The sequence below is a fragment of the Urocitellus parryii genome, chromosome 2 (assembly GCF_045843805.1).
Source record: "Urocitellus parryii isolate mUroPar1 chromosome 2, mUroPar1.hap1, whole genome shotgun sequence".
Taxonomy (NCBI): domain Eukaryota; kingdom Metazoa; phylum Chordata; class Mammalia; order Rodentia; family Sciuridae; genus Urocitellus; species Urocitellus parryii.
In genome coordinates this window covers 131,787,333-131,802,211 of record NC_135532.1, presented here as the reverse complement: position 1 = coordinate 131,802,211, position 14,879 = coordinate 131,787,333, and the positions used below count along the sequence as shown (strand labels likewise).

The 14,879-nt window shown below is 40.8% G+C and overlaps 1 protein-coding gene across 2 annotated transcripts in view; it reads left to right on the top strand.

The window, feature by feature from the left end:
- The first annotated feature begins 345 nt into the window (after window positions 1-345).
- The window catches only part of Tnik (TRAF2 and NCK interacting kinase), a 380,291-nt gene continuing 365,757 nt past the window's right edge, over window positions 346-14,879 (top strand). For both annotated transcript variants that reach the window (XM_026394975.2, XM_026394974.2), the window contains exon 1: window positions 346-508. In XM_026394975.2, the coding sequence (XP_026250760.2) occupies window positions 452-508 (57 nt within the window). In that variant the 5' untranslated portion in view covers window positions 346-451. The remainder of the gene's footprint in view (window positions 509-14,879) is intronic.

The following is a 14,879-nucleotide window of genomic DNA, read 5'->3' as shown; positions in this document are numbered from 1 at the left end:
TCCTCCGCCTCCCCCCGCTTTTACTCCTCCCAGGAAGCGGTGATAGACAGTTCTGTGTGGTTCTCCACCCCCACCCCCCCAGCTGAGTGGAGGAGTTGATGTGTCTCATTATAACAGCCAATGCAGCCGCCATCCACGCACAAGCAAAGAAGCATGTCCCATTTAAATACACCCACGCAGCCCCAGCGCCCTTAGCCGATCAGGGCGCGCAGCCCACACGCACCGCGGCTCCGGGCTTGGAGATCCGTGCAGGTTGGGCTCCCGGACCGGCGGACAGACGCGCGGAGGATCGTGCTCAGGCTCTGTGGGGCTGGGGTGGGCGGGGGAGGTTTGGCCCGGGGCCTCTGGCGCGACACCCGCATGAGGACGCGAGTGAAATAGACCAAGGTGGAATTTCCAAGGGAGAAGCTTCGGGGTGGTTTTGGTCCATTTCTCCGGCAAAGTAGAAGACATGGCGAGCGACTCCCCGGCTCGCAGCCTGGATGAAATCGATCTCTCGGCTCTGAGGGTGAGCAGAAACGTGCTTTCTGGTTTCTTTCCAGTGGTTTGGGGCAGGGAGAGTGGGCTCCGGTGAGTGGACTGGGGCTGGGGCTGGTGGGCAGCAGCGGAAGCATGCAACCCCGAGGGAACCTGCATTCGGATTTTGATTCGGGGGTTGCTGCTCCTGGCTGAGCCCCTACGGCAGGGGCTGTGCGGTACGTTTTCTCCTCTGGCTGTGGCCGATGCTCCCCGAGAGCTCGGGAAGCTTATGCCAATTTCAAATTAGACCGGTGTAAGAGCATTAAAATGAAAGGCTCGTGGTGTGTGTGTGTGTGTGTGTGTGTGTGTGTGTGTGTGTGTGTGTATACACGCCCTGGGCAGCCGTCTCTTGCCAAGGCGCGAGACCCAACTGTCCCTTTCGGCCAAAAGAATAACCGCGTGAATAAAGCCACTGGCCCCCTCACGTTTTCCAGCTACCTGCAAGATGACATTGTGAGCCTCCTGTCCCCGCCAAGCCGAACCCACTGCTCCAAGGGGGCAGTTTTTGCTCTGCGGGTCTTGTAGATGGCAACTGCGTCCCCCTCCCCCTTTTCTGCCTCCCACCCTGGCTCCCTCTCAGCGCTCGCTGAAATGCCAGTCTGCCACTCACCTTTATTTATGGTTTTAACTCAGCCCTGCCTGTGCTTTCCGACTTTGTGACTGTGACATTTCAGTTTTATGGCTTGAACTTAAGCAGGTGAAAGGGATGTGTTTTCAGTTCTCTCCCAATCAGACCGGAACTCCCTGGAGTGTGTGAGAGTGTGTGTGTGTGTGTGTGTGTGTGTGTGTGTGTTTTCCCCGTGTCTGTGGCCATTCTTTGGTAGAGCACCTCCCTTCCCCCTGCCCCTCTGCTTCGCGTTTACCTTCACGTGAATTACCTCAGACGCTTTTCATTGTATTGACTAAGACATCACTGATACAGAATCCATTTTGCTGTTGTTTTGAGATCAGAACACCAGGAATCCCAGTGCAGCCTGCACATTTCCCCACCCCCAACCCCGGATCCCAACACACTCCTTCGGGGAAGGGGGCTGAGCTTTCTTGCCATTTTAATTAGATGTTGCCTGCTAGGAAGGGGGTGAGGGGTGGCGGTGGTGGGAGCAGCCGGAATCTGAGAAATATTGGACACCAATCTGGGGACGGTGTCTTCCTCTCGTGAACCAAAAAAATAAAATTAAAAAGAAAATAGCAAGTGCATGTACTTGATGTATGGAGTGTGGGTGAAACCCAGTCCAGGGTGGCTCTGTGGTCGCTGAGACAGGCAGTAGGGGTGGAAGTTCACTTGCCCTCCAGAGGAATACATTGTTAGATTGATGCTGAATCTTGGGGCCATTTACCTGAATGTCTAATGTTTCTTCTGACATTACCTCTCCTTGGATATTTGAAAGAGCTACCTCTCTAATCAAAGTGTTACTTTTTCTTTAGTCTCCATAAACCTTTTCCCCGATCTCTTTTTCTAGTCCTTTTCCCCTTCCCCTTAATCGGTTGGTCCAGGAGTTGAGGTTTTAGCAAGGCAGTGTTGGAGTTGAGAAGAAACAGGATGTCATTTGACATGGGCTGTTCTGATAGTTGTGTGGCCAGAGCTCATTCATGCATTATTACAGTAAGCCGGCTGTTTTCTTGGTGCCGGAATACCACATCCAGAACCCCTTGCCCTCTGGGCAGCTAGGGGTGGGGTTGGTAACAGGGTGGGTGCTTTGGACCAGTCTGTGGCTTCCTGCTTTAGGGACTGTGTGTGTTCACTTGCCCTACTTTCTGGATGGGAGTTGCTGCTGGCGGTTAATGTTAATCGGGTGGATGGATGACTGGGATTTGGGGAGGAGGGGAGTGGCAAAGGGGAAGGGGGTCTGAACAATGAGCAAGATTTGCAGTGATTCCCCTGAGCTGCAATCTGGACATTATTCCTAAATGGAAAGCACTCTGATGTGTTTTTAAGTTGAGCTGGGACTTGTCTCATGTGGGCTTTCTGTTGGCTGAGGTTTTCTGAGACACCAGACACAGTGCCTGCCTGTAGGCTTAAGAGTAACCATGAAGACTCCTGGGCCCACCTTGAAGGCATTTCTCATTGGGAAAACCTGTACCCTGGTAATCTGTATTTTGAAAAGATATCTTTGCATGATTCACGGAAATTGTTCTTTGTGGCCTGAGCTGCTGGCTTAGTTCTCTGCCTGCCTGGAGATGTACTAAGAGGGAAGGCAGTTTATCCCAGTGACTGCTGGCAGGAAGACTTAAATGATGGTGTGCAGACATTTGCTCCCCGCATTGATGGGGTCTTCCACCAGCCTTGTGTGCAGGCCAGTGTGGCTCCAAAGGCCAGAGGTGATTTCCACAAATCAGAGGGTGATCATCTCTGCCTCCTCAAATTTGGAGAGGTGGGCTCATGGAGATGAGAAGTCTGATTTGTCCCTTAGCCCTCCATAAGGCCTGCCTGCTGAGTACCTCCTGGGGAGTGAGTGCCTGACCCCTGAAATGCAGCCAAGGTCAGTGGCTTCTAGGAGAATTTGCTTCGGCCTTACCAGTCCCTTGCTGTTTCGGTGGCTCTTTAATGTACACAATCAATGCTCTTTTTGTAAACCCTGGGCTCAATGCATTAAAAAAGAGATCCTGTCTGGAGAGGCCTTATCTTTCTCACTTTGGGGGCTTATTGTTCTCAGCCAGTGATCCTAGACTGGACCCAGTCTAATTTTCCCCAAATAGGAACAATGCATAATTCAAACCAGAACAACCAGTGACAGTACTGATCATTTAAATTATGCAAGATTTGGATGGTTTTTAAAAGTAAAACGAAGCTGAGTCTTTTTTGGTTAGAAAATAATCAGAATTCAATTTTAGTCTTGATTTTTAGAACTCATGAAACTGAATCTTGGGGGTGGAGATATTTTCACAGATTTAGAACTGAAAGAAAATTGAAGATTGCTCTGCCACACCTTACATTTAACACACGGGAAGGAGAAACCCAGAGAGGTTGAAGTCTGTTGCTCTATGTCCACAGCCACAGGGGTTGGGGGGATGGGGATTAGGGGAGGTAAGAAGAATGGTTTGAGGAGAGATTCTAGGTTTTCTGACTCTTTATCCAGTGCTCTTTGCTCTAAGTCACGTTGTCTGTGGCTGAATCAGAAATCAATAATACATTTTCTGCCTGAGCACCAAAAAATGGCAGAGAGGAATAATTTCAGTGGGGTGATGGAATTTTATTTATGCAGAAGGGAAACTGCTTCATGCAAGTAAATTGGTAATACAGATAACCATGGAGCTTTAAGGCACCTCTGAAATTCATTTTGTCCCCCTCCTCTCTGTGCTTCCTTTGCAGGCAGATGACTGAATGATACAAGGCAGATGGCTGTCCTGCACGGGTAGCCTCTCCTAGTAACCCATCTCCATCTGAACATGTCCCAAGGGGTCAGTCTAGACACACACATTATTCAGATGTCTACACGAGAGGTTTATGGAGTCTGTGGATGTTTTGTACAATCTATGTGGATACGGATATTATATATATAGTATTATGGATATAAACTCTATCCATGTGGGTGTATGGAAATGTGTGTATACATACATAGGCTACAGCAAACAATTTACTCATTCAAACCTGGGCCTTGAGTCATTCTTGCTTCAAGACATCATGATATTAAAAGATGAAACTTGCCACCAGGATGCTTTATTGCACATGAGGTGAGCTCAGCCCAGAAAGCTTTTTGAAGATTAAAATATTTCTGAACCTGAGCATCTTGGCTGTCTTTAGCTTGGCCCACGGGGTAAGGCATTCAAGGCCAGGATTTGGCCACTGCTGATCTCATACTCTTGGCTTCTGCCAGGGCTCACACATACTTTTCTATTTGAATGGAATTAGATGACCTACACTTGTCTTTTCCAAACCCCTCACTCCGTTTTGGGCCTAACTGTTCCTTTTTCCATCAAAACCCAGATTTAAGCATTGACTATACCTGGAATCTTGCACATATTCTTAACTACACTTTTTATGCTTGTGATATCATTGGTGTGAGGTTTTCTTTCTGTCTCCTCACCAGACTGTGGGCTTGCTTATGGCCCACAGGGTCATCTTTGAGTCCCAAGTCCCCATTATTTAGATAAATGAATGAAAGTGGGAATGAATGTTTAAGCGAATGGAGTAGAATGAGCACTAGCTTTGGGTTCTGTGTCCACATCTTCTTAGTCAACCTAAAAATGGGAATGATCACAACTGCTTGCCTTCCTTGTTCACTGGTTTCAAAAAATCAAATATTTATGGCAGTGCTTTCAAAAGCCCAGCACACCATTACAAACGTGCTATTCCGTGTTAGGTAGAACTTTTGGGGGGAAATTGATTCCACCAACATTTGATCCTGGTGATTGCACCTGATAGAAAATGATCCTGGGAAAAAAGTATCAGAAGAGGCTTCTTTCCGGTAGCACCTCAGTAGACCTTCGTTGCCTGTTCCCTTTTATGTGCCAATCTGACCTTGTATGTTTCTCTGATGTCCTCAGTTGAGCTTAGCCTTGGGTATCAGCATTCATTGCATGTGAGGTAAGCTTGGCTCAGACGCTTTTTGGAGATTACCATATTTCTGAGCTAGTATCAACTATCGGGCATTATTCATTCAAACCTTCTTCTGTCTTTCTTTTTAAGTTTTTTCTCTTTGTAGGTGATCTGTTATTCAAATGCAAGCAATTTTATTAAATGCCTGGGCCTTTTCAAAGTGTTTGTTTTCTTTTTCTAGGAGGGTGAGGTGGACACCTAAAATGATAACACTAATAACCCAGTACTTAAAGCCTGGTCAGAGGTCTCCTGGGTCTTAAAGAAATCTCGAAACATTATTAATTCATTACCCCAGAGCACTTAATTAAATTTGGTCTAAAATGAGATTTCTGTAAAGTTACACAAATTGATGAGATAACGGTATCTTCAGACAACAACAGCATGGCAGTTTTTCTTTAGATGTATTTGTTGTTTTTCAGGGGTATTAAACAGGTGTTTTCTTTGCAATGAAACTGCCTTGAAATAAAATAGGGTGTATCAGTAGTTATCAGAACATCAGAGAAATGTGCATAAGCATTTTTAGTATTCATTACTAATTGCAGTAGTATTTAGTACAAAAGCTGATTTAAGTCATGGTTTGTTGTCTGAATAGTTATCTACTTAGGAGGTCATGGAATATTTTCTGGAAAAAATATCCATTATTTTTCCTTCTTGGACATATCTCATTTTGCCCCCTTATTTCTGAGACTCTTTGAAATCTTGTAATTTTGAGTCTTGCTAGCGAGGCCTTCTTTCACCTCTAGAATGCATCTTTTGTGCCTTCTGGTTTCAACAGGATTCCTTCTTCCAGTCATGGTGGTTCTAATGTCCACCCAGCCAGGGCTGCTGTGATTGAATCGTGGTCGCCATGCCCAGCTGAGCACAACCATACTGATTCTGTTTCTGATAGAATTTGGGATAACTTGAGTCTGAAAGATGCTTTAATGTCAAATTGGTTCTTCTATCCTGTGGAGGAAGTAGTTCTCTGAGAATAGGACCTAAACTAGTTTGTTAGTAGTGTGCTGAGAATTCAAGAGAATCTCTATGATATTTTTTTTGAATGAAATGTTATTCTGTGCTTATAAAAATAAAGTTCCTAGTGGAGAGAGAGGGAGGACTTAAGTAGATAATGTTGGATGAATTCTGCTTGAAAATTCTTCCATTCTGTTTGGAAGTTTATTTCCCTCTAGAGACAGATGATTCCATCCACCTTATTTATTTATTTATTTATTTTATAAAACATGCCCAGGATGATGGCTGTTGTCTCGAGAAGGTGCCCTTAAATTCTGAAAATGTATTTTGTTTCCTCCCAACCTTTAAAGTCCTTTCTTAGTATCTTTTGCATGGGTCTCCTTGTCTTTTTCTTCACTTCATCTGCTGTTGTTACTCTTCCCCTGGGAGCATTTGTGATAAGACCTATCTCCTATGTCTCTACCCCTAGCCTTCTACTCACTAGTGTCTCTTGAACACTGAAGCCAAAGTAGGGTTTCAGTCTGGCTATTTCTTTTTTCAAGGTCTTCCCTGACTCTCCAGTCTACAGTCCAAAGACTAGAACTTGGTATCAGGACCAGCTGTAAGTCAGCTGAATCTCCCACCAAGCTCTGCTGTTGTAATAATGACCACTCCTTCACTACCCCAGGGGCCAACCTCCTTCTTCCCATGGATGCTCTTTAGGGGGCGCCCTACCTTATTTTCCTTTTCTGCACCTGCTACTGTAAAGTAAACACTCATAGGCCACCTTTTCCATACAGTTTTCCCTGGTTTCTCTCAGAGAGATGTTCTTTCTCCCACTTACAGACTCTCTCAGAACTGACCTCACATCTCTTTCCTAAAACTCAGAACGTTCTATCTTGGATTCTATTCACTAATACACAATAAATCAAATATGCACATTGCCTTCATGAAGGCAATGTGCATATTTGATTTTCCTAGGGATCCCTACCAGTGAGTTTTTCACAGCAGGGGCTCAATAAATAAATATCGAACAAGCGAAATATATAATGTGCAGCCCTTTTAGAAAGGCTGGAGGTGGTGCTGCTTGGAGCAGGAATTGAAACTCCAGAAAGGTGGGGCCAATGCTGACCATAGCACAATTTCAGGGAACACGAATCCCATTATATCCTACTTGCACAACTCCAGGGGACACATTTTATGTAGGGTACAACTCCACTGGATGCCAATTACATAGAGTACAATCCCAGGGGCACCAATTATGAGGAATGTACTGTCGAGTCCTGGTAAGAATCCCTATTTGTAAAATTTTCTTACTATGGAAAATTGCTTCCATTGTGTCCACATTTTGAGTTTTTTAAAATATATATATATATATTTTTAGTTGGAGATGGACACAATACCTTTATTTTATTTATTTTTGTGTGGTGCTGAGGATCAAACCAGTGCCTCACCCATTTGAGATGAGCACTCTACCATTGAGCCACAACCCCAGCCCCCATATTTTGGTTTTGGGAGACTTAGTGCTCTGGGTTAGACTCTCAAAGCCAGTGTTGTGTGTGTGTGTGTGTGTGTGTGTGTGTGTGTGTAGGGTATTTCAGTCTTTTTACTGTCCTCTTAATTTTTGTGACTACTATTTTTATTAAATAATATTAGAGGGTAGGAAGGACTATTCCTGTACATTTCCCCACTGGAGGATGACCTTGAGTTTTTATCTTGACAGAGTTGGTTGGAAAAATTTTATACAATAAAATAGGAGAGATACCATCTGGGAGTTACCCGGAGTGCTGGCTCTGACCCCTCACCTTCAGAACCTTAGTATATTCACATGTAAGAGGAATGGTTTGGACCAGAAAATACTGGCGGTGACTTCTAAAGTTGTTATTCTTCTGTGATAAAATCTGGGATATGTAAAGAAGCCAGAGGCAGAACTGTGGATTCTTATTCTAGGAGACTCCTAGATACTGCAAGCTAAGCACCACAGAAAACCAGGAATTACCATTGAAAAGTAATATCTTGTTCTCATTTTTAGGTGAGTTATTTTTTCCAGTATAGATTCTGATTTATTATTTAAAATGTCATTCTGTTGTAGCTCAGTGGTAGAGTGCTTGCCTAGGATGTGTGAGGCACTGAGTTCGATCCTCGGCACCACATAAAAATAATAAATATAATAAAGACTACTGTCTGGTGTAGCTAATTAGAACAAATAAAAAAAGATTTTAAAAAATGAAAAAAAAATGTCATTCTGGTGTTTGAAAATGAAGTAATAGGACAAGAACTGACTTTTATTTAGACTCTGAAGTAAGGATAAGATATTAAGTACTCTCTCTCTGATCAGTGAAATCAGAACATTGGCAGTGTGCATCAAACTGAAAATTTGTAGACTTTTAACAATACATTATATATATATATATATATATATATATATATATATATATATATAATACTAGTGTTTGTTTGATTAATGTATTAGAAGTATAATAAGTCTGGGTGCAGTGTAAATTTGGAAGCAGTCCCCTATTCTATGATTCTGTGAAATATGATTAACTGAAGGATAAGGATGCATATGGTAGGTGTCCATCATTCATTCATTGATTTCTTCAGGTGTACAGTCACTCAGCACATGATCATGGACCACTAGTGGCTGGATTGTAGTTCTCCATGCCAAGAAATATTCTCATCAAATTTTCACATGGGGGGGCTTCATCTTGTTTTTTGGGTTTCAGATCAGATGCTCCTATATTATTACTTATCTATTGCTGCATTAACAAATGACCCCCAGACTTAGTGGTTTAAAGCAACTATAACCATTTGTTATTTCACCATTTCAGTGCCTCAGCAATTCAGAAGTGGCTTACCTGGTGGTTTTGGTTCAAGGGTTCTGAGGACTCAGCTCGGGCTGGAGAACCTCTTTCTAAGATGGTTCATGCATGTGATATTGACTGTTGGCAGGACGCCCTTCCATGGGCTGCTTGAACATCTTTATGGTATGGTGCTGCCTCTCCCTGGACAGAGCATTCCAAGAAAGCAAAACAGAGGCAACACAGTCTTTATGACCTAGCATTGGAAATCATATTACCATGATTTCCACCTGATTTTGCGGGTAATCCAGGTCAGCTTTATTCTGTGACCGTGTGGGAACATTAATACCAGGAGGCGGGTGTCATTGAAATCCCTTGTGGAAGCTGTCTATCACAGGGAGAGGCTTTCTTTGATACATATCACTAAATTAACATTCACTCCTACCCTGTAGCCATCCTATTCCGGTGTTTTATTGTCTTTAAAGCAGTTATGATTATCTGAAATTTAAGATAAAATTTTGTCTTCCTCCTGCATAGTTTCTGGTGTTTAGAACTGTGAATGGCTTGTAATAAATATTGATTAAGTAAATATCAGTTGAATGAATGAAATTAATTAATTTAAAAGGGATGTTATTTATTTATTGTACCTCATACCTGCAGAAAATTGGTTTTAGCAGCTTCTGATAAAAACTGTAAATAGGATTAAGTCATTAGATCATTGAGCTAAGGAGGAGTAAAATGAAAATCAGCAGGGGATTGTGGGGTTGGGGCTGTGGTTCAGTAGTAGAGCACTTGCCTGGAGTGTGTGAGGCACTGGGTTTGATCCTCAGTACCACATAAAAATAAATAAATAAAATAAAGGTATAAAGAAAAGTGACTGCATTTGTGTATCTTGCTCTTTATATCTTATCTATTTGTCTGTCTTCTAGGGTTTAATGATCTAACTTATACTTTTGTAGGTAGATGTTGGGGGTAAGAGAAGTTCCTTGTCTTGTTGAAGACCGAGCTAGGTCCTGTTATGACATACCACTCAATGGGGCTGTGAACATCCTAGCCATTTGAGTGAAGCAGTTATTCTCACCATACAAAAATAAGCCTGAAAACAATGGCTACAAAGATGGTCAAGTTGCTTGAATGTATAAAACACTCCTAAGACAATCTGGTAGTCAGTAGATTGGAAAGGAGAGCATAACTCAGTCAGGATAGGTAAATGGCAAAGTCTTTGATGTAGAATTAAAAAATTAAGATTCTGTGTGCTGAGAACCCAACTGTAGGAGCTTGAAATATATATAGGATCCTAACCGGAGTGAGTGACCAGAATGACCTCTGGGGCTGTAGGGGGGGGCCTGGGAAACCAAAGTAAATGAGAGCTAAGACTACTGAATTGTTAAAAATTTGTTTAAGAAACAAGGGACTAAGGTTGTGGCTCATCGATAGAGTGAGTACTTGCTTGGCACATGTGAGGCTCTGGGTTTGATCCTCAGCACCACATAAAAATGAATAAATAAATAAAATAAAGGTATTGTGTCCATCTACAACTAAAGAAAAATAAATAAATATTTAAAAAAAAACAAAAAGCTTTTTCTTCGCATAATAAAAGCAATGTATAATCATTGAAGAAAATTTGGAAAATGAAGAAAAGGCAAAAAGTTCCCATATCATCCAAATTTGTAATTCTTAGGATAACCATGATATCATAATCCATGTACTTTAGTATATGGATTAGTAGTTTGTTCTATGCAAAAGTAAATAGGTAGCTTTAAAAATTAAGATCATGTTGTATGTATTTTCTGCAATGTGTTTTTACAACTGAACAGTCATTCCTCGTGCTATTAATGTTTTTTTTTTTTCTGGGATAATTTATAAAACTCTTTATCTATATGGCTCTGGAGGCTGAGTCAGGAAGATCACAAGTTTAAACCTAGCCTCAATAAGGGTGAGGCACTAAGCAACTCAGTGAAACCCTGTCTCTAAATAAAATACAAAATAGGGCTGAGGATGTGGCTCAGTGGTTGAGTGCCCCTGAGTTCAATCCAGGGTGCTAAAAAAATGAACAAACAAGAAAACCCCCAAACTCTTTATCCTAGAGAATTTTGAATATATGTGAAAGTTGACAGAATATTGGAGTTTACATACATTACAGGTGGGAATGTGTAAAATGTACAGCAATTTTGGAAAATGGTTTGTCAGTTTCTCAAAATGTTAAATACAGATAGAGTTATGATGTGACCTAGCAAATCTCCTTCTAGGTATATATTCAAGAAAAGCAAAAGCAAAAACTTGTACAAGAATGTTTACTGTAGTCCCAAAAAAGAAACCTCCCAAACGTTTCATCAACGAATTAGTGAAAAAACAAAATGTAGTTTATCCATTCAGCAATAAAAGGTAGTGCTGACACAGCCTACAACCTGAGTGAATAATATATTAGTGAAAGAAGCCAAAAACAAACCATACCATGTTGCATGATCCCATTTATAAGAAATGGCACTTCTATAGAGATTTAAAGTGATAGTGGTTACTGGGGCTGATGGAAAGAGTGGGAGTGACGGCTATGCCCTAAATCAGGTAGTTTGGATTGTCATTCAGCTCTATAAGTATACCAGAAGTCACCTGAACACTTCAAAGAGTGAATTTTACAAAATGTGAATGAAATTTCAATGAAACTATTATAAAAAATAGAATAGGGGGTTGAGGTTGTAGCTCAATGGTAGTAGAGCTCTTGCTTAGCATGTGTGAGGCACTGGGTTTGATGTATAAATAAATAAAATACAGGTCCATTGACAACTAAAAAAGAAAAAAAATAGAATAATAGAATGATTCCCCCTTCTTAATGATGACCTCATGACTACTCTTGTTTCTGCTATAATTCTGTCCACTTCAATGTTGAAATTTCTAATATGCTTTTATACTGCTTAGCATTTTATTGCTGAGATGTATCATAATATATTTCACCAACTCCTATTGGTGACTCGAGGTTACTTTTAGCTTTTCAATTCTTAGAATGTTTCAATAAACATCCTTTACATAAGTCTTTGTATGTGTAATTTTCCTTCGGATAATTTCTTAGATGTGAAATTGAGAATGAAGCAACAGGACTGATCTCTAAGGCTCTTGACATTGTCAGATTACCCTCCAATTTCTTGTGAGGTTGATGTGTATCATTTACAGATGAACACACAAAGCTTAGAAAAATCAATTAATTTAGCAAAGGCAGGTCATAGAGCTACTAAATGTCCCAGCTTATGACTGACTGGCCCCAAAGCCAGGGCCCACAGGGACTTAAATGACCCTGTTTTGACTTATAGACCTTGTCATAACATCATAATTATCTAAGGCATCATCTTTCTGGCTTTCACATTTGGTGTTGGGGACAAGTTCTCTTTGATAGCCTTGTAGTGATTGTAAGCGTTATTCTAAAGCATTTCCTCCTTGTGATACTGTGTTTTAAGTAACCAGAGTCAGCTTGGAGTGTGTGAAACATAATTTATGAACCAGTTTATGATTAGCATATTTATCCTTGGACAAAATGTAGAGATATTTACAGTTAATCTGTCATTCTTTTTGGTAGACATCCACCAAGTGTGTTTGGAAAAGGTGTGGAATCAGGCTCAGAGGTCTCTGTTTTCTAAGCATTGGAGATCACTGAATTTGTGATCATCACAGAAGATAACAGGATGATTGCAGAAGCCTTACTCAACCTTTTATCTGCCAGATAGTTGTTAACATCAAAATCTTGAGTTGTAATTTAAGTTTTTCATATGAGTATAGATATTTTAAGATTACAATGGAGAAAATAGAAGATAGATTCAGGAACCAAAAGAGTAAAGAACTCTTGTATTTTGGAGTACAGTCTACTTTCTACCCAGTTTATAAGTAAGAAACTATTAAAACTGACACAACTTTATGACTGTACATTTTCTGGAGGCCAGTTCCCTTGATTTACTGGATTTTATGTCCAAACCCTCCATTTCAAATGCCTATAAATTATTTATGCCTAGGTTATACATCCAGAACTTCACATGGACATGGTTTCATCATTTCTACCTCTAGGTATTTTTTTTTAACTGCCTGTAATCAAATTATAGCAGAGTGGTGGGTGGGATAGGTTGTAAGCAGTAATTGCAAACTGTATTTAAATAATAATAATAATAATATTTAGCATTTATAGGGCACTTTATATCTTCAAAGTACTTGCAAACATTATCCAATTAAATACCTTCTCTGATTGCAATCTGGATATAAATGCACTTAAATCCAGAGCAGGGTCATGAGAAAAGTATGCATTTGAAAGTTAATGCTAGCAATGCTTAGAAACCTCTGCAGTGATGGGAAAGTTATAGTCAGAAGTTCCGTTGGATTGTGTTTGCATTTTGGTTCAGCCCAATGTCGGGATTATATTATAGCTGTACTTTATCGATGCCTCAGCTTAATTTCTGATCACTGAGGACAGAACGTTGACCATGACTTTGGTGCTTAGATATGTGAAAATACAAACAACATAAATAAGATTTAAAAGGGGCTCCCTCGTTACATTTTGTGTCTGGCCTCTGATGAAACTCCCATTAGTGAGTGAAATGAAATGAGGTAGTACAAGGAAGAAAAGCTGTGCATTGTGGTTTGGTAATGTCTATCTGAGAATAGTTAATTAAATTGCACAGTAGGATACATTATCAAGAAATGCATTGGAGAAATGAAACATCTTTAGTTTGACTGTACTAATTATTTCTTGCTGTTTTGGACATGTGTGTATGTATTGTCCCTTTACAGGTATATCCATGCATTGCCAATTTAGATAGTGTTTGGAGCAAGGACCTGTGCTGCTTACCCAGCAGGGAGTAGAGGGCTCTGTAGCCTGTAGATTCTCAGTAAATATTCATCCATGCATTGAGATTTTTGTAGGAGCTTTACCTTTACAGTTTTACTTCCAAGTCAGTGGTTCTCAAAGGGACATCCTTAGATCAGCAACTTTGAATCAGCTCTTAGGTCTGTTTCTCTGACCTCCTGAGTCAGAAACTTTCGGGATGGGTCCAGCAACCTGTGCATTAAGAAGTCTTCCTGTTAATTCGGTTGCACTTTATGAAGCTTGTGGGGTCTTGTTTGTTTTTGGTGCTAAGGACTGAACCCAGGACCACACACACAACCCTTCAGTTGCACTTTATAATCTCAGACCATTATCATAAATATTTAAAAGACAGTTTTCTCTCCTCTTGTTTCTTTCATGTCAGTTTACTTATTCTTTTAGCAGATATTTATTGAGCAACTGCTGTGTGACCAGCACTGGGCTAGATGTTGGAGATATAGTAATAAAATAATGCTAGTGAGTGGAAGAAGCTTGTGTTAATGAAATGGTAATAAAACTGGTTTACTAAATACAGATTTCTTTTAGAAAGACATGGAATATATCTCCAGAACTTTGAGTGTGTCTGAAAATGTTGGAGAGTAAGAATTAGTGATTTGTAAAAAGTAACTGCAGCTTCCCATAAGGGGTTTTGGCCTCAAAGAAATTGTGGAAGGCACACATTTTTAGGAATATGGAATTTAAAACCACACTAATTATGTGTGCATTTGGATTGTTTGTAAGGAAAAGGGGATCAAAGAGTCTATGATCAATCCTGAATTGGTCTTTGTATTGCCATTTTTTTTTTTTTTTTTTGCACCAGGGATTGAACTCAGGGGCACTTAACCACTCGGCCACATCCCCATCCCTTTTTGGTATTTTATTTAGAGACAGGGTTTTGCTGAGTTGCTCAGTGCCTTGCTGAGTTGCTGATGCTGGCTTTGAACTTGAGATCCTCCTGCCTCAGCTTCCCGAGTTGCTGGGATTACAGACATGTGCCATTGCACCCAGCGCCAATATTTTTTAATTCAGTGAGCTTTTTCAAGATGCAGAAAAGCTTCATCCCCATGATCAAAAAGTTGTATCTTTCCCTAGTACTGGAAAAAAAAAAAAGTACATCTTTCTGATGTTGATTTTCCATTTTTCCTTATAGGCCTAGAGGGATTTTTAATTTAAAGATCAGGAGATGCTGACTTTTGCCTGGAAGCTGAAAAAAAAGAAACCATACCCACAACCTTTTTCAGTCCGACTTTTA